The 20,921-nt window shown below is 37.2% G+C and overlaps 1 protein-coding gene across 1 annotated transcript in view; it reads right to left on the reverse strand.

The window, feature by feature from the left end:
- Positions 1 to 20,921, reverse strand: part of DGKK (diacylglycerol kinase kappa) — a 173,529-nt gene that overhangs the window by 64,149 nt on the left and 88,459 nt on the right. Inside the window, exons 6-8 of the mRNA XM_040468943.1 lie at positions 17,153 to 17,288; positions 16,573 to 16,679; positions 16,125 to 16,247 (exon numbers count right to left, since the gene is read on the reverse strand). Coding sequence (XP_040324877.1) covers positions 16,125 to 16,247; positions 16,573 to 16,679; positions 17,153 to 17,288 — 366 coding nt within the window. The remainder of the gene's footprint in view (positions 1 to 16,124; positions 16,248 to 16,572; positions 16,680 to 17,152; positions 17,289 to 20,921) is intronic.

Below are 20,921 nucleotides of genomic sequence, written 5' to 3' on the forward strand. Positions count from 1 at the left end.
CATGGATTCTATTGTCCTTTTTTTCTCAATTGCATTTATTGCTGCTCTGATCTTAGTTATTCCCTTACTTGTACTAACTTTGGGTTTTGTTTGTTCTTTTTATTTACTTCATTAAAGTGTAAAGTTAGGTTTTTCATTTGAGATTTTTTTTCTTCAGGTTTTTATCACTATGAACCTCTCTCCTAGAACTGCTTTTGATGCATCCCATAAGTTTTTTTTTCTTTTTAAAAATTAAGGTACAATTAACATAGCGTTATATTAGTTTCAGGTATAAAATATAATGATTCAGCAGTTCTATACATTATTCAGTGCTCATTAGGAAAAGTGTACTCTTAATCCCCTTCACCTATTTCACCCATACCCCCACCCACCTCTGCTTTGGCAACCAGAGAACAGTTTGTTCTCTGTATTTAAGAGACTTATTTGTCACTTTTTTTGTTGTTCATTTGCTTTCTTTCTTAAATTCCACACGAGTGAAATCACATGATATTTGTCTTTCTCTGACTTATTTTATTTAGCATTATACCCTCTAGATCATTCCATGTTGTTGCAAATGGCAAGATTTCATTCTTTTCAATATATATATATATATATATATATATATATATATTTATTTATCACTTCTTTATCCATTCATCTATGGATGGACACTTGGGTTGCTTCCATATATTGGCTATTTTAAATAATTCTGCAATAAACATAGGGGTGCATATATCTTTTCAAAATAGTGTTTTCATATTCTGTGGGTAAATATTCAGTAGTGGAATTACTGGATCATGTGGTAATTCTATTTTTAATTTTTTGAGGTGCCTCTATAGAGATTTCCACAATGGCTGCACCAATTTGCATTCCTGCCAACTTACACCTTTGCACGAGGGTTTATTTTTCTCCACATCTTCACAAATGCTTGTTGTTTTTTGCCTTTTAGATACTAGCAATTCTGACAGGTGTGAGATGATAGCTCATTGTGGTTTTGTTTTGCATGTCCCTGATGATTAGTGTTACTGAGCATCTTTCCATGTGTCTTTTGGCCATTTGTATGTCTTCTTGGAAAAATGTCTATTCAGGTCCTCTACTCATTTTTAATGTTGGGTTGTATAAATTCTCTATATATTTTGGAATATTAACTCTTTATTTGATATATCATTTGCAAATATCTTGTCCCATTCAGTAAGTGGAGTTTTGTTTTGTCAATGGTTTCCTTTGCTGTGCAAAAGCTTTTTATTTTGGTGTAGTCACAATAGTTTAGTTTACTTTTGTTTTCTTTTCCTGAGGTGACATATCTAGCAAAATGTTTGATGTCAAAGGAATTACTGCCTATTTTTTGTTCTAAGAGTTTTATGGTTTCAGGTATCACATTTAGGTCTTTAATCCATTTTGACTTTATTTTTGTTAATGTGCAAGAAAGTGGTACACTTTCATTCTTTTGCATGTCACTGTCCATTTTTTCCAGCACTATTTGTTGAATAGACTGTCTTTTCCCCATCATATATTCTTGACTCCTTTGTCATAGAAAAATTGGTCATATAAGTGTGGATTTACTTCTGAGCTCTCTGTTCTGTTCCATTGATCTCTGTCATTTTTCTGCCAGTACCATACTGTTTTGATTACTATAGCTTTCTAGTATAGTTTGAACTCAAAAAGCATGATACCTCCAGCTTTTCTCTTTTTTCTCAAGACTGCTTTGACGATTTGGGGTCTTTTGTGGTCCCATACAAATTTTAGGATTCTGTGTAAAATGTTGTTGGTTCTTTAGGATGTGTTAAATCTGTAAATTACTTCGGGTAGAATGTACATTTGAACAATATTGGTTCTTCCAATCCATGAGTATGGAATATCTTTCCATTTGTTTGTATTATAAGTTTCCTTCCTTTCAATATTTTGTAGTTTTCAGAATACAGATCTTTCACTACTCTGGTTAAGTTTATTCCTAGGTATTTTAATTTTTGTTGTTGCTGCAATTGTAAATGGGATTGTTTTCTTATTTTCTCTTTCTGGTTTTTCATTATTAGTGTATACAGTGCAACAGATTTTTGTTTATTAACTTTGTATCCTGTGACTTTACTGAATTCCGCTATCAGTCCTAGTAGTTTTTTGGTGGAGTCCTTAGCGTTTTCTATCCATAGTATCATGTCATTTGCAAATAATGAAAGTTTTACTTCTTCCTTACCAATTTGGATACATTTTATTTCTTTTTCTTGTCTGACTGATGTGGCTAGGACTTCCAGTACTTGTTGACTAAAAGTTGGAAGTAGACTTCCTTGTCCTGTTCTTGATCTTATCAGGAAATCTCTTAGTTTTTCACCCTTGAGCATGATGTTAGGTGTGTGTTTGTCATATATGGCCTTTATTATATTGAGGTATGTTTTCTCTAAGGTTACTTTGTTGAGAGCTTTTACCATGAATGGATGTTTTACTTTGTCAAATGCTTTTCTGAATCTCTTCTAATGATCATTTTTTTTTCCTGTTTGTTTGTTTGTTTGTTTTTTATTTTTTTTATTTATATATGAAATTTATTGTCAAATTGGTTTCCATACAACACCCAGTGCTCATCCCAAAAGGTGCCCTCCTCAATACCCATCACCCACCCTCTCCTCCCTCCCACCCCCCATCAACCCTTAGTCTAATGATCATTTTTAAAAATGCTTTCTCTTGTTAATGTGATGTATCATGTTGATTGATTTGCAAACATTGAGCCACTCTTGCATTCCTTGAATAAATACCACTTGATTGTGGCAAATGATTTTTTATAGTATTTTTAGATTTGGTTTGCTAATATTTTGTGAAGGATTTTCATCAGAGATATTGACTTGTAAGTTTTTTTTTTTAAAGTATCTTTATGTAGCTTTGGTATCAGGGTAATTCTGTCCTCATAGAATGAATTTGGAAGCTCTCCATCCTTTTCTGTTATTTAGAACAGTTTAAGAAGAATAGGTTTTAACTCTTCTGTAAATGTTTGGTAGAATTCACCTGTGAAGCCAGCTGGTCCTAGACTTTTGTTTGTTAAGATTCAATTTCATTGCTAGTAATCAGTCTGTTCAAATTTTCTATTTCTTCCTGATTCACTTTTAGAAGGTTATATGTTTCTAGGAATTTATGCATTTATTTTAGGTTGTCCAATTTTGTTGCATATGATTCTTCATAATATTCTCTTAAAATCTTTTGTATTTCTGTGGTGTTGTTTGTTATTTCTCCTCTTTCATCTCTGATTGTATCTATTTTAAACCTCTTTTTTTTCTTAATGAGTCTCACTAAAGGGTTGTCATTTTTGTTTATTAAAAAAAAACAGCTGCCGGTTTCATTGATCTCTTCCATTGTTTTTTTTTTTAGTCTTTATTTCATTTATTTCTTCCCTAATCTTTATTATGTCCTTCATTCTACTGGTCCGGGGATTTGCTTGTTTTTTGTTTTCTAGCTCTTTAGATGTAAAGTTACGTTGTTTATTTGAGGGTTTTTTTCTTTTCGAGGAAGGCCTGTAGTGCTATAATCTTCCTTCTTGGAACAGCTTTTGCTGCATCCCAAAGATTTTGGACGATTTTGCTTTTATTTTTATTTCTGTCCATGTATTTGTGTTTTCCTTTTTAATTTCTTCATTGACCCTTTTTTGTTTAGTAGCATATTATTTAGCATCCATGTATTTGTGTTCTTTCCACATTTTTTCTCGTGATCGATTTCTAGTTTCATACTGTTGTGGTGGGAAAACATGCATAATATGGCTTCAATCTTTTTGAATTTATTGAGATTTGTTTTGTGACCTAACATGTGATCTATTCTGGAGAATGTTCCATGTGCACTTGAAAAGAATGTATATTCTGCTGTTTTTGGGTGGAATGTTCTAAATATATCTGTTAGATCCATCTGGTCCAATGTGTCATTCAAAGCCACCATTTCTTTGTTGATTTTCTGTCTGGATGATGTATCCATCAATGTAAGTGGGTGTTAAAGTCCCCTAATATTATTGTATCACTGTCAGTTTCTCCCTTTATGTCTGTTAATAGTTAACACTATGTATTTAGGTGCTCTCAAATTGGGTGCATAAATATTTATAATTGTGATATCCTCCTGTAGGTTTGTTCCCTTTCTCATTATGTAGTGTCCTTCTTTGTCTCTTGTTACAGTCTTTGTTTTAATGTCTATTTTTTCTGATATAAGTATTGCTACCCCAGCTTTCTTTTTGCTTCCATTTGCATGATAAATGTTTTCCAATACCTTCACTTTCAATTTGCATGTGTTGTTAGGTCTGAAGTGAGTCTCTTGTAGGCAACATACAGATGGGTCTTGCTTTCTTATCCATTCAGTCACTCTATGTCTTTTAAATAAAGCATTTATTTCATTTACATTGAAAGTAATTATTACTAGGTATGTACTTATTGCCATTTGTTACTTATTGTATGGTTATTTTTGTAGTTCTTCTCTGTTCCTTTTTTCCCCTTACTCTCTTCCCTTGTGTTGTGATGGCTTTGTTTAGTGATATGCTTGGATGGATTCTTTGTCTTTATTTCTTGTGTATCTACTATAGATTTTTGATTTGTGGTTACCATTAGGTTTGTATATAACATCTTATGCATATAGCAGTTGCTATTAAGTTGATAGTCACTTAAGTTTGAACTCATTGAAAGCACTAAATTTTTACTCCTCCCTTCACATGTTTTATGGATGTCATATTTTACATCCTTTTATTTTGTGAATCCCTTGACTGATTTCTATAGGTATAATTGATTTTACTGTTTTTATGCTTTAACCTGCATACTGGTTTTCTAAGTGATTAATCTTATACTTTTATTATACGCTTCCATTTACCTGTGAAGTTTTTTCTTTTCATAATTTTCTTACTCATGATTATGGCCTTTTCTTTTCAGTCAAATAATTTTGTTTAACATTTCTTGTAAGCACTCTCAACAATAGCCAAATTATGGAAAGAGCCTAAATGTCCATCAACTGATGAATGGATAAAGAAATTGTGGTTTATATACACAATGGAGTACTACATGGCAATGAGAAAAAATGAAATATGGCCTTTTGTAGCAACGTGGATGGAACTGGAGAGTGTGATGCTAAGTGAAATAAGCCACACAGAGAAAGACAGATACCATATGGTTTCACTCCTATGTGGATCCTGAGAAACTTAACAGGAACCCATGGGGGAGGGGAAGGAAAAAAAAAAAGAGGTTAGAGCGGGAGAGAGCCAAAGCATAAGAGACTGTTAAAAACTGAGAACAAACTGAGGGTTGATGGGGGGTGGGAGGGAGGAGAGGGTGGGTGATGAGTATTGAGGAGGGCACCTTTTGGGATGAACACTGGGTGTTGTATGGAAACCAATTTGACAATAAATTTCATATATTAAAAAAAATAAAATAAAAATGTAAACAGCTTACCTTTAAAAAAAATAAAATAAAATTACAATTAGATAAGGTTTGCCATATTAAATTAAAATCAAGTGCAAAAAAAACCACATTTCTTGTAAGATTGGTTTAATGGTGAGGAACTCTTAGCTTTTTTTTTTTTTTTTTTTTTTGGTCTGGGAAACTATTTATCTCTCCTTCTGTTCTAAATGATAGCCCTTCTGGGTAGAGTATTCGAAGTTTCAGGTTTTTTCCTTTCAGTAGTTTGAATATATTATGCCAGTCCCTTGTGGCCTGAAAACTTTCTTCTGAAAAATCAGCTGATAGACTTATGGGGTTCCCCTGGTATGTAACAGTTTGCTTTTGTTGCTTTTTAAATTCTATACTTATCATTAGGCTTTGCCATTTAAATTATTATGTGTCTCAGTGTGGACCTCTTTGGGCTGATTTTGTTTGGGCTGCCTGTGCTGCCTGAAAATGGATTTCTGTTTCCTTCCTCAGATTAGGGATGTTTTCAGCTATTATTACTTCAAATAAATTTTCTGCCCTCTCTATCACTTTTCCTTCTGGGATCCCTGTAATTGGAATGTTATTATGCTTGATGATGTTGCTGAGTTCCCTTAACCTATTCCCATTTTTTAAATATTCGTTTGTATTTTTTTGATCTTCAGCTTGGTTGCTTTCAATTACCCTGTCTTCCAGGTTGCTGACATGTTCCTCTGTCTCCTCTAATCTACTATTGATTCCCTATAGTGTATTTTTAATATAATTTATTGTCAAATTGGCTAATATACAGTGTGTAAAGTGTGCTCTTGGTTTTTGGGGTAGATACCCGTGGTTCATCACTTACATACAACACCCAATGTTCATTCAACAAGTGCCTTCCTCAATGCCCATCACCTATTTTCTTCTTTCCCCCACCTCCTCATCAACCCTCAAATTGTTCTCTGTACTTAAGAGTCTCTTATGGTTTGTCTCCCTCCCTCCCTGTTTGTAACTATTTTTTCCCCTCCCCTTCCCCCATGGTCTTCTGTTAAGTTTCTCAAGATCCACATATGAATGAAAACATATAATATCTATCTTTCTCTGTATGACTTATTTTATTCAGAATAATACCGTCCAGTTCCATCCACGTTGCTGCAAGTGGCATGATTTCATTCTTTCTCATTGACAAGTAGTATTCCATTGTATATATAAACTACATCTTCTTTATCCATTCATCAGTTGATGGACATTTAGGTTCTTTCCATAATTTGGCTATTGTTGAAAGCACGGCTATAAACATTGGGGTACAAGTGCCCCTACGCATCAGCACTCCTGTATCCCTTGGGTAAATTCCTAGCAGTGCTATTGCTGGGTCATAGGGTAGTTATATTGTTAATTTTTTGAGGAACCTCCACACTGTTTTCCAGAGTGGCTGCACCAGTTTGCATTCCCACCAACAGTGCAAGAGGGTTCGTTCCCTTTTCTCCACATCCTCACCAGCATCTGATGTTTTCTGAGTTGCTCATTTTAGCCACTCTGACCGGTGTGAAGTGGTATCTCAGTGTGGTTTTGATTTGTATTTCCCTGATGATGAGTGACTTTGAGCATCTTTTCATGTGTCTGTTGGCCATTTGGATGTCTTCTTTGGAGAAGTGTCTATTCATGTCTTCTGCCCATTTCTCCACTGGATTATTGGTTTTTTGGTTGTTGAGTTTGGTAAGTGTTTTATAGATTTTGGATACTAGCCATTTATCTGATATGTCATTTGAAAATATCTTTTCCCATTCCATCGGTTGTCTTTTAGTTTTGTTGATTGTTTCCTTTGCAGTGCAGAAGCTTTTTATTTTGATGAGGTACCTGTAGTTCATTTTTACTTTTAATTTTCTTGTCTTTGGAGATGTGTTGAGTAGGAAATTGCTGTGGCTGAGGTCAAAGAGGCTATAGCCTGTTTTCTCCTCTAGGGTTTGGATGGTTTCCTGTCTCACATTTAGTTCTTTCATCCATTTTGAGTTTATTTTTGTGTATGGTGTAAGAAGTTGTCTAGTTTCATTCTTCTGAATGTTGCCATCCAGTTCTCCCAGCACCATTTGCTAAAGAGACTGTCTTTTTTCCATTTTTCCTGCTTTGGCAAAGATTAGTTGGTCATACATTTGTGGGTCCAATTCTGGGTTCTGTATTCTATTCCATTGGTCTCTGTGTCTGTTTCTGTGCCAATGCCATATTGTCTTGATGATTATAGCTTTGTAGTACAGGCTAAAGTCTGGGATTGTGATGACTTCTGCTTTTTTTTTTTTTCAATATTACTTTGGCTATTCAGGGTCTTTGTGGTTCCATACAAATTTTAGGATTGTTTGTTTTAGCTTTGAGAAGAATGCCAGTGCAATTTTGATTGAGAATGCACTGAATGTGTAAATTGCTTTGGGTAGTATTGACATTTTAGCAATATTTATTCTTCCACTCCATGAGCATGGAATATTTTTCCATTTTTTTTGTCTTCTTCAATTTCCTTCATAAGTTTTCTATAGTTTCAACATACAGATGTTTTATATCTTTGGTTAGGTTTATTCTAGGTATTTTATTGTTCTTGGTGCAATTGTAAATGGGATCAATTTATTGATTTCTCTTTCTGTTGCTTCATTAATGATGTATAGAAATGCAACCGATTTCTGTACATTGATTTTGTATCTGAGATTTTGCTGAATTCATGGATCAGTTCTAGCAGCCTTTTGGTGGAGTCTTCCAGGTTTTCCATGTAGATTATCATGTTGTCTGTGACCCTGTAGTGTATTTTTAATTTCAGTTATTGAGTTATTCATTCGTGGTTGGTTCTTTTTTAATATTTTCTATCTCTTTGCTGAAGTTCTCAATGAGATCCTCTGCTCTTAAGTCCAGTAAGTATCTTTATGAGCGTTACTTTGTATTCTTTATCAGGTATATTGCTTAGTTTTATTTCATTTAGCTCTTTTGCTGTGGTTTTGTCCTGTTCTTTGAAATATTCCTCTGTCTCCTCATTTTGTCTAAGTCTTTGTGTTTATTCATGTGTATTAGATAAGTCAGTTATGTCTTCTGATCTTGAAAATAGTGGCCCTATGAAGAAGATATCTTGTAGTTCCCTGTGCATAATGTCCCTTATTCACCAGAACCAGGCACTTCAGTAGTGCCTCCTATGTGGGTTGTTTGTGCCTTTCTGTTGTGGCTGCACCTTGTCTGCCTTCAGTACAGTTGGCTGCAATGGTCCACTTTGACTTTTGTGGCATAGTAGGCACAGTTTAATCCCTGTGCTGTTAAGAAACCTGTGTGGGGCTGTAGGATTATAGTTGGGCAGTGTTGGCAATCAAACCAAATGTCTGTCCTAAGCTCACTTACCAGGGCTGCAGTCACACTGACCTGCAGGACACTTTCCCTGCATTGTCTCCAGAGAGGCTTTTGTTGGTCGGCAAGGCCTGCAGTAAGATCAGATGCCTGCACCCATCCATCTGCCAGGGCTGTAGTTACACTGATCAGCAGGATACCCTCTCTGCACAGCCAACTGTAAGGTTTGGATGCTAGGGCTGTGGTGCACTGGCGTGTGTGGTTATCTTCTACTCCTTCCAAGGTAGAAGTCAACTTTGGAGTAGTGTTTGTCCCTGCTGGGGTTGCTTGCAGGATGCAGTTTACCAGGAGCTGCTTTGGAGGGACTATCTGTGGGTTGAATGGGGCAGATCTGCAGGAGAATAGGAGAATGGGGGTAGGGCACACAGTGTTAGTAAGTTAGGTGGAGAGTGTTCTCGCTGGTTCCTGTAGGTGTGCAGCTATTTAGGCTGGGAAGGATGGGAGAGAAATGGCACCCAATAGCTCTTTTGTTCTTGGAGAAGTCTTCTACAGATCTCTTCCAGCACACGTTCTGGGATTAATAAACAAATCTTCACTTATACCCCAGGTGCTCAAACTGCTGCTTCTATGCTCTATCTTGGCTGGGTTGTTATGTTGTCTATTTAACATCAAGGACCTAGCTTCCTATCACCCTCTGGTTCTCCTGGAGCTAAGCTCACTGGTTTTTAAAGTATTCAGAATTAAGCCCTGTTGATTGTAAAAACTCATGAGGTTAAGGCCCACTGTTTTTCAAATCCAAATGTTATGGGAACTCATCTTCCTAGTTCAGGTTCCCTGTGCCTGAGGTGCCTGTTGGTAGGGTCTGATTCTCTTTGTACCTGTGGTGTCTCTTCCATTTGTGTTTTTTTTCCCAATTGTGTCTCACTAAGGGTTTGGTTCCCAGTTGTATCTCTGCCCTTCTTACCCTTTTTATTGTGGCCTCCTTACTACAATTAACTGTGGAAGGTCTCTTCTGCCAGTCTTTGGGTCATTTTCTGAATTAGTTGCATTGATGTGACTACTATCTCAGTGTGTCTGTGGAATGAGGTGAGCTCAGGATCCTACTACTCTGCATCACATAAGTTTTGGTATGTTTTTTTCCATTTTCATTTGTCTCAAGGTATCTTTTTATTTCTCTGTTGATTTCTTCTTTGGCCCATTTTTGTACAGTAGCATGTTTAATATCCACATATTTGTGGATTTTCCAGTTTTCTTCCTGTAATTGATTAGTAGTGTCATACCACTGTGGTCAGAAAAGATGCTTTATATGATGTCAATCTTTTAAAATTTATTAAGACTAGTTTTGTTGTCTAACATATGATCTCTCCTGGAGAATGTTCTATTTGCATTTGACAAGAATGTATATTCTGTGGCTTTTGGATGAAATGTTCAGTATATATCTATTAAATCCATCTGTGGTAATGTGTCATTTAGTGCCAATGTTTCTGTATTAATTTTCTGTCTGGATACTCTTTCTATTGATGACAGTGGAGTATTTAATTTCCCTAATATTGTATTGCTATGCATTTCTCCCTTAGGTACTTCTATGTTAGGTGCATAAATATTTACAAATGTTATATCCTCTTGTTGGATTGTCCTCTTTATCATTATGTAATGACCTTCCTTGTCTCTAATTACAGTCTTTGTTTTAAAGCCTATTTTGTCTAATATAACTACCCCTACTTTCTTTTGATTTCCATTTGCATGGAATATATTTTTCCACCCCTTCATTTTCAGTTTTTGTGTGTCATTATATCTGAAGTGAATATCTTATAGGCAGGATATAAATGGGTCTTTTTAAAATCCATCCACTCTATGTCTTTTGTTTTGAGAATTTAGTTCATGTATATTATTTAAGATAATTACTGATAAGTATGTACTTATTGACATTTTGCTCATTGTTTTTTGGTTGTTTTGTAGATCCTCTGCTCTTACTCTCTTCCTTTGTGATTTGAAGATTTTCTGTAGTGGTATACTTATATTCCTTTCTCTTTATATTTTGTGTATCTACTAAGATTATTGCTTTGTGGTTACCATGAGGCTTGCGTATAACACCTTTTGTAACAGTCTTGTTTCTTTTTTTTTTTTTTCCCACGTTTTTATTTTATTTTTGGGACAGAGAGAGACAGAGCATGAACGGGGGAGGGGAAGAGAGAGAGGTAGACACAGAATCGGAAACAGGCTCCAGGCTCTGAGCCATCAGCCCAGAGCCTGACGCGGGGCTCGAACTCACGGACCGCGAGATCGTGACCTGGCTGAAGTCGGACGCTTAACCGACTGCGCCACCCAGGCGCCCCTATTTTTTTTATTAAAAATTTTTTTAACATTTATTTATTTTTGAGAGACAGAGAGAGGTAGAGCATGAGCAGGGGAGGGGGAGAGAGAGAGGGAGACACAGAATCTGAAGAAAGCTCCAGGATCTGAGCTGTTTGTTAGCACAGAGCCCAAAGTGGATCTCGAACTCATGAACTGCAAGACCATGACCTGAGCTGAAGTTGGAGGCTCAACTGACAGAGTCACCCAGGTGCTCCCCCATTTTTTTAAAAATTAAGACTTATTTATATTTGAAAGATGAGAGAGGCAGAGCATGAGCAGGGGGAGGTGTAACAGTCTGTTTTAAGTTGATAACAATTTAAGTTTGAATGCATTCTAAAACTCTATATTTTACTCCCTCCAAACCTTTTGTGTTTTTGATATTACTATTTAGAATCTTAAATTTTTTTAAATGTTTATTTATTTCTGAGATAGAGACAGAGCATGAATGGGGGAGGGGCAGAGAGAGAGGGAGACACAGAATCCGAAGCAGACTCCAGGCTCTGAGCTGTCAGCACAGAGCCCAATGCGGGGCTCGAACTCACAAACTGTGAGATCATGACCTGAGCTGAAGTCGGTCGCTCAACTGACTGAGCCACCCAGGCGCTCCACCACTTACAATCTTTTTATGTCGTGTATCCCTTATAAAATTATAGTTATGGTTACTTTTACTATTTTTATCTTTCATACTAGCTTTATAAATCATTAATTCACCACCTTTACACTGTTAGATTATTCTGAATTTTACAATATATTTACCCTTACCGGTGAGATTTATATTTTTCATATGTTTTCCTCTTACTAATTAGTGCCCTTTAATTTCAGCTTAAAGAAGTCCCTTTAACATTTTTTTTTATATGGCCAGTATAGTAGTAATGAACTCATTTAGCTTTTGTTTGAAAAACTCTCTCTCCTTTAATTCTGATTGACACTGCTGTGTCGAGTATTCTTGCTTGGAAGTTTTTTCCCCCAGCATTTTGAATATATTGTCCCAATCCCTTCTGGCTTGCAAATTTTCTGCTGAAAAATATGCTATAGTCTTATGGGGGTTCACTTGTACATGACAAGTTTTTGTCTTCTTGCTTTTAATATTCTTTTCTTGTCTTTAACTTTTGATATTTCAATTATAATGTGTCTCTTTGGTCTTTATGGGTCTCTTTGGTTCATCTTATTTGCAACTCTCTTGCCTTCTTGTATCTGTAGGTCTGTTTCCTTCTCCAAGTTAGGAAAGTTTTCAGCCATTATTTCTTCAAATAAGTTTTATAACTCTTCTCTTTCTCTCTTCTCCTTCTGTAACCCTATAATGAGAATGTTGGTCCACTTGATGTCTCATGATCTCTTTTGCTATCTTCTGGTTTGTTCACATTTTTTTTCTTTTTGCTTCTCAGATTGGGTGTGATCCACTCCCCTGTATTCAAATTCACTCATCTTTTCTTCTGCTTTGTCTAGTCTGTGTTGAACCTCTCTCGTGTACTTTTCCAGTTCAGGTATTGTATTCTAAAGTTCTGTGACTTTTATTTGCTATTTTTTTTTATATTTTCTGTCTTTTGTTATTGAGATATAAGCATACAACATTATATTAGTTTCGGGTGTACAGCACAATAATTTGATATTTAAATGCATGGTGATATAATCATCACCATAAGTCTAGTTAACATCTGTCACTATACATAGTTACAGAATCTTTTCCCTGTGATGAGAAATTTTAAGATCCACTCTTTAGTAACTTTCCAATATGCAATGTAGTATTACCAACTATAGTTATCACATTGTACATTACATCTCATGACTTATTTATTTCAGAACTAGAAGTATATTATAATCCTCCCCTTCACTCATTTCATCCAACCTTCACTTTGGCAACTACAAATCTATTATTTAAATCCTTTAATATGATATTGCTGTGCTTTTCTCCCTTAGGTTCACCTATGTTGGGTGCATAAATATTTACAAATGTTATCTCCTTTTGTTGGATTGTCCCCTTTATCATTATGTAATGACCTTTTTTTTGTTTTTGTATCTATGAGCTTGGTGGGTTTTTTTTTTAGATTTCGCATTACATGAGATCATATAATATTTGTCTTTCCCTGACTTATTTCACTTAACAAAATGCCCTCAAAGTCAGTCTGTGTTGTGGCAAATGGTGAAATTTTATTTTTTATTGCTGAATAATATTCCATTATTGTGTATATCACATTTTCTTTATTCATTCATCTGTTAGTGAATACTTCAGTTGTTTCCATATCTTGACTATTGTAAATAATGCTTCAATGAACATGTTGGTGCACAGATTTTTTTTCAAGTTAGTGTTTTAATTGTCTTTGGGTAAATACCCAGAAGTGTAATCACACTTTTTTGTTTTTACTTTTGTTTCCTTTGCTTTTGGTATTAAATACAAAAAATCATCACCAAGACAAATATCTTATTGCTTATGTTATCTTCTAGGAATTTTATGGTTCCAGGTCTTATGTTCAAGTCTTTAATCTATTTTGAGTTAATTCTTTGTGAATAATATAAAATAGTGGTCTTGTTTTATTCTTTTACATGTGGATCAGTTTTCCAGCAGTATTGAAAAGACTGTCCTTTCCCTACTGTATATTCTTGGCTCCTTTGTCATAAATTAATTGACCATATTTGCATGGGTTTCTTTCTGGTTCTGTATTCGGTTGCATTGATCTATGTGTCTGTTTTTCTACCAGTACTATACTGTTTTGATTACCATAGCTTTGTAATAGAATTCAAAATCAGGGAGCATGATGTCTCCCACTTCTTCCTTTCTCAAGATTGTTTTGGCTATCTGTGGTCTTTTGTGGCTCCATACAAATTTTGAGATTGCTTGTTCTATTTCTGTGAAAAGTGCCATTGGAATGTTGATGGAGATTGCATTAGGTCTTTAGATTGCTTTGGGCAGTATGAACATTTTAACAATATTAATTCTTCCAGTCCATGAGCACAGAATATTTTTCCATTCATTTGTCTCTTTTTAATTTTTATATTTTCTTTGTTGAAGTTCTCACTATGTTCATCCATTCTCCTAAGTTGGTGAGCATTTATGGTCATTATTTTGAACACTTTATCAGGTAAGTAACTCTTCTACATTTCATGAAGGACTTTTTTTTCTGATGTGTTATCTTCTTCTTTTATTTAGAATATATTCTTCTGTTTCTTTATTTTCCTTCATTCTCTGGGTTGGTTTATATCAATTAGGTTAAACAGCCACCTCTCAGTCTTGAGAGTGTGGCCTTGTGTAGGGGATGAAACTTATTATTCAGCCCTGCCCACCTTTTGGTTGTCTAGTGGCTCCTAGTAGTTGAGAGTGTGCCAAAGCATGTCACTGTCCCAAAGGGGGGGGGATTTTAATCAGTACCTAGTTCGAGTGATTGGAAGCCAGACCCTTAAATAGCAGCTTTTAAAGTATGCAACTATATATAATCCTGTGGGACTGCAGGCATAAGGCCCATGGCCACCAGAGCTGGGAGACCTAGAGGTGCTTCCTGTATGGCAGTTGCAAATATTGGTGTGCCAGACAAGTGTACAAGCTCCTTTTTGGGTGATAGTGGCAACATGGAGCAAGTCAGAAGGAAAGCACAAAGATAGCATCCACTGGATTTCATCCTGAGATAACACCTTATTAGGCCCCTAGATGTGTGCCAGACCAGAAGCCTGCCCTTGAGGTTGAAGCTGGACAAATAGGTCTCTTTTCAGTCTGTTGTCTGTGCTGTGCCCTGTTTATGGTAGTGGGCCAGGAACCCTCTCTCCATTTGTCACAGTCCTATAGGACCCAGTAATGCAAGTCCTGCTGGCCAGCAGAACCAGGAAATAAAGGGGATCACCTGGGCAGCAGCTGTGAAAAGCCAACATACCAGATGCATGTAAAAGTTCCCCCCTGGGAGATACTGGTACTCCAGAGTGTGGCAGAGAGAGAGCGCCAATGTGGTGCTTATCCTCCTAGGTCTCTAAAATGTATTACGGTACACTCTTAGATATGTGTTCAATTAGAAGCCTGCTCCTCAGGCCATAATTATGAAGATATGGTAAGAGCCCTCTTATACAGTAACACTGGGATCCTCAGATTGTTGCTTCTTGCTCTATCCTGGGTGTGGTAGCTGGGTAAGAACTTTTTCTCCATTAGTTACAGTTCTTGGGACCTATACTCACTGGTCACCAGATCCACGTGATCTAGAGTTGTCCCCTGGGGACAGCTGCAAAACTTGGGGTGCCTGATGGGGATACAAGCTCCTTTCCAGGAGAAACTTATGGCCTGGAGCAAGGTAGAGGGATCCAGAGTCTTCTAAAAAGAAGCTCAGGCATTAGTTTCTTCTTGCCTAGAATAATCAGTTTCACAGGAGCATCTAAAATCTAAACGGTCTAGGTAAGTGTTTCTCAACATTGGCACTATTGATATTTTGGGTCAGATAGATTTTTTTGTGTTGCCTTGTGCATTATGGGAGGTTTAGCAACTCCCCAAGTTGTAACAATAAAAAATGCCTGCAGACATTGTCAAATGTCTCCTGTAAGTGGGACAAAATCACCCCCAGTTAAGAACAATTGGTATAGAGGAATGGTAGTGTTGTAGTTAAGAATATGGTTTTGCAGAATTATACATGAATCAAGACTCTTTTTGCTTACTGGCTGCATGACCTTGAGCAAATCACTTCATTTTTCTGAACCTCACTTTCCTCATCTGTAAATGGGGACAATGAGGCCCTGTTTAGGGTTGTTGTAGGGATTAAATGAGATCAGGTACACAAAACACTCAGTAAATAGTGGCAATAGTAGTATGTTAATATTATTAACCATTATTAGTTAACAAAGATTACAAGTTCCCAGAAAATGGTGAATGAAGAAAGGAGGTTTCTTAAGGATAGACTCAGAACTTATTTTTTTTTTTAGTTGCCTGTCCTGTCATAACAGAGTTAAGATTTTCCCATTTACTAGTAGACCTCACTAGCAAGTCTTTCTCTTCAAGACTCTGTAGCCAGATCTGGAAAGGCTAACTACTGAGCTCTATACTATGTAATATGCATAATATATTTGGGGTAAGGGTCTCTTAGATTTCTATGTGTAGGCACATAGCTTAACTCCACCCCCTCTCTAGAAGTCAAGTTCTCAAGGAGACGAGAAGAGTCTTACCATAGAATTACACCAGAGACATCGGAAGTCTTGAAGTCTTTGGTAACTGCCACAGTTCTCATGACATACTGCACACTGAGAACTGACAGATATATTTCCTTCTACCCACTGATGAGGCATAGTCTTCTGAAAGGTAAATAAAAAGATAAGAGATAGAAGTTAGAGATATAAAAGAGAGAAAGGGCCAGCTGGAGTAACTATGCTACCCCATGAGGGACATTAAGTGACCCCAACAAGGTTCTTCATGGTCTTGCCCTCCCCACTCCAATGCTAGCAAATGATGACAGCTGGATGTGGGGGCTTTCATTCTTCTAGATTGGATGGATTGTAAGCCTAAGGAGGAAGTCTACTTGGGTTGTATGTAACGAGAAGTCTTCGTTCCCCTGTGTGTCCTGGTTAAAGGGTAGATGGGAAAGAGTGGCTGTAAGAGAAGATGGCTGGTACTTACTACTTCATCTGCAGGCATGAGGAGGTCATCAGTGATAGACAAAGTATTCCATTTACAGTCTTTGATTGCTCTCAAAGCACATAATTTGTGAGACTTCACTTTGCACACTATGATAAAAGGAGGAGAAAAGATGGATGTGAATCTGGTGACAATGAAGATTCTAAAGCCCTTCCCTAATCTCTCTGAAAGTTAGAACCTAGGTGAATCTAAATAGTTCTGACCAACCTCCAAAGGCCTGATTCTCATATGATCTAGTTCCTTTTTATTCTTAAGGACTAAATTTTCTACTTATCTGATTTGAATGGAAATTGATGGCAAGAATGAGGTGATTTCTGTTTTTCCAATTCTTGTGACCATGTTGTCCAATCTTGTCAGATCCAACCCTCCATTTTAGTTCATGAGAATTGCCCCCTTTGCCAGCTTCCTTCCATCTCTTTTCTTTAGTCTGTTAAGTGTCAGAATTAACCTTACATTAGAGTCAGTGACTTAGTGTGAGTCAGTGACACTAAAGCCGCATGAACTCCTTTACCCCTATCTCTACCCACTGGACTCCATTTCCTAAAGTAATCAGAAAAGGTACCTTCGCAGATTATAACATTTCTAGATAAGGCAGGAATGCTCTCCCGACAGACATTGCAGTGCTGGGTCCGGTGGCTGTGGCTGGAGTACCAATAGTGCATTCCAACAAGGAAAGGGTTGTTTTCTGCTGCAGGTATCTAAAATAAGTCAAATAGAAGAGAGAATAGAGTTAAGGAAGACATGTTAGGGAAGGCCAGAAAATCTGCTCCTAAGGCTGAAAGGGCCACGTAGGTGTCAGAGCATGTGAAGAGGAAAACCAAATATTGGAGCCAATACCTAACAAATCTCCCACCTCCAATTTTTTCCCTCAGTAGTTTTGGAAAGGGAAAAAGAATAGGGGGGTAGATCCTGCAATTGGAGCTGGATACAGGAACAATGATATCTAAACCACTGTATTGGTTTAGTCTAAGCAAAATTAGTTCTGTTAGTCTTGGCTGTGGTTCTCTTTGAGTAGTCAGGAAAAGGAGGTAGTTACCTGGAAATACAGTGATAATCCAAGTCATCTTGCCAAGCAAGAAAGGGAGATGGCAGGGCTCTGTGACTCTGGGGTATGGAATGCTTTAACTACTTCCTGGAGACATACATTCTCCTTCCTGGCCTTGCTGCTGCCACGTAATCAGAGCACTGCATTACCTGGACAATAGTTTCATCTCAGGGGTTTCTTACCCAAGATTTTTTTTTTTCTGAATGCCACGCTCTGACTACCTATAGCAGTTTCCTGTTTAATCAATTTAATTCATTCAAAATTCATTAAACAAATATTTACTGAGTAACTACTATGTGCTTAGCACCTTTCAAGGCATTGGAGCTATAAGAACAAGACAAAGACCCTGCCCTCATGAAATTATATTCTGTTTGGGGTCCTCTCTCATGGTATTAAACTTGACATTTGCTGTTAACCAGTCTATAAATGCTGCATTTGTTTATCACAGCCTGACTCTCATGACTATGGGGAAGGCAGAGGGTATATCAGCAACTAGTTTGGGGGTTAAAAGGAGAAAGGAAGTGGTGGGCACCAAACACTCTCATTTGTTCTGGGTGTGCATTCCATGGGACTCTTCCACTTTTCTCACTCCTCTGGATGTCTGATTTGTTCCTTTTCTGCACTCCTGTTGAGTGTAGACATAGGTGTACACATTTAGCTTTTTATTCTTGACAATAAGTAATGGACTATATTTATATAATATAACGGGTTGGTGTGTAAAGGCATAACAAGACTGTAAAAAGAGATATATACTCTCCCTTATCCCAGCTTATAGAGGTCCATTAGAGACACACACAGAGAGAGAATGAGAGAGAGAGAGAGAGAGAGAGAGAGAGAGAGCTATTGAGGGTTCTAGCACATTAAATATTCAGCCTTGATCAGTTTACAGGAATTAACCATCTAAACCATAGCCTACACATGGCACTCTATGATCCCTTCTTACCCCTTCTGGTATGCTGGATATGTGCTAAGCTGTTGTTGAATTGACCAGGAAGCTTCTGGAAGGAAAAGGTACTTTGATGAGCTAAAGGCTTACCTGGCCTGGGATCACTTTGTGATCGCAATGTTTCTTGCATGCTTAGATCCTGACAAGGCTCTAAGATCAGAGTAGATGGCTAAGAGTCCTGAGGAAGTGACATAGTCTTGGCTTTGGAAGTCTGAGCTCCCAGCACCTTTCTACTTCCCACGAAATTATAACTCTACCAGTATGTTCCTTCCTTCCAATATCTTTCCCTTCTCCAATAATTACTAAAAGCCAAATTTGTGTCATCTATGAAGCTGGACACTGGAGACACAGAGATAAATGATCTAAACTTCTTGCCTCCAGGGAGCTCATAGTCTAGTAGAGCAAACAACTTCCTAAACAGATCATTTCATTACAGAGTGACAAGTGAGCTCTCCTAGAATGTGCAAGGCTTAGTCCATTTAAGAATTATTAAGTAAAATGTCACCAGAATTTGAAGATTTGGAAAATTATTACCCTATGTTTATTGAAAACCATAAGAAACTGTGCTCTGGAGAGAACACAAAGAGTGTGGCCAAACTTTTGCTGGAGGGATTAGATGTGTGACACATGGATCCAATAAACTATCTCAGCAGAAACATTGCCAGCTTGGACTGAAGGATCAGATATGGGACCAAATGAAGAAAGGCTGTCAGACTTTGGGGATTCTACAGGCAGAAAATAGGCTGATAGAGTTACTTGGCTGTGAATATGTGTTATTCTTCAAGAAAATGTAAGAAAGACTCCACGTGGGCTCAGAGGTAAGCAGGGATGTTGAGAGTGGCTCAGAGGCCAGAGGTGCTGCCCCTACCACCATAGATCCAGAGAGGGCTGGCCTGGAAGTAGGCCACTGTCCTCTGGACCCAGAGAGTTGGGCCTCTTCCTTGGTTAGAGAGGGTGGCTGCCACTCCTGTGGGATTGAGAGAATGGGGCCAGAGGAAAGAATATCAAGTCACCAGAGAATTATTCTGAGGCCTGGAAACCTAACGGAATTTGCTCTGCTGGGTTGTCAGTTTGCTCTAGACCAGCAACTCTTTTATTTCTTCCATTTCCTCTCTTTCAGAATGGGAATGTCTATTCTATGCCTGTCTTAACATTGTATTTTGGAGAGAAATAACTTGTTTTCTAGGTTTTAAAAGTCCAAAAATAGGAAATTTTCCCCAATTGGGCCATACCAAAAGTCTCATTCATACGTGATTTAGATTATGTAGAAGGTAAGGTTTAGAGTTAAGAGTTAATGCTGGAATGGGTTAAGACTTTGGGGGATGCCAGGAGGGGGTGGATGTATTTTGAATATGGGAAGGATATAAGTTTTGGGAGGATGAGGGCAGAGGACAAGCTCTTATGGTTGAATTGTATTTCCCCCAAAATATGTCAAGTCCTATTTCTCAGTGCCTGTGAATATGACCTTATTTGGAAATAGGGTCTTTGAAGATATAGTTAATTTAAAGAGGCCACACTGGATTAGACCACACATAGCCCTAATCCAATGACTGGTGTCCTTATAAGAAGAGGAAAATTTGGACACAGCCACGCACATAGGAAAGAGTACCACGTGAAGATACAGGGCATGTAGACTCAGAGGGTAAAACCATGTGATGATGGAAGCAGAGATTGGAGTAATATGTTTAACAATCCAAGGAATGTCTGCAATAACCAGAAGCTAAGAAGAGACAAAGAAGGATCATCCCCTAGAGACTTCAGAAAGAGCATGGTTCTGCTGACACCTTGGTTTTGGATTTCTAGACTCCAGAACTGTGAGAGAATAAGTTTCTGTTGTTTTAATTCACCCAGTTTATGGTAATTTGTTATGGCAGTCCTAAGAAACTAATATAGTATATCATTACAGGCTTCTCCAGTAGTTGGCGCAGATTAAAAATACATTTTGAAGACAGATGAAAAACTGGCATGTATACAAATAACTGATCTCTGGATGCTAAGGAGGACAGTTTAACTTAAGGCTTTCAGTGCATGGGTGTTGGATTTTGTGCTTGATTTTTTTATCCCCTCTAAAATATTGAGGTGAATTACATTTGTGCAGAGACCATCGCTCCAATCATATTCTTTGCTCTTTTAGGGCAGCTAAGACTATTTCCTCCATCTACTGAATCTCTCTCAGCATAATCCAGAACCCAGATAGGCACAGTAATTATTTTTCTATTAAAGAAGTTCTTGTTAGTCCAGGCTTTTTGTAAACTCTACAGCACTATCCAAATAACATTACTTATCTGAAAAGTGCTTAATAATCTCAAATGAAATATCTCATAAAACACAAAATCTTCT

Source organism: Herpailurus yagouaroundi, unplaced genomic scaffold (assembly GCF_014898765.1).
Source record: "Herpailurus yagouaroundi ecotype Mexico unplaced genomic scaffold, PumYag 67793, whole genome shotgun sequence".
In the NCBI taxonomy this organism is placed as follows: Eukaryota; Metazoa; Chordata; class Mammalia; order Carnivora; family Felidae; genus Herpailurus; species Herpailurus yagouaroundi.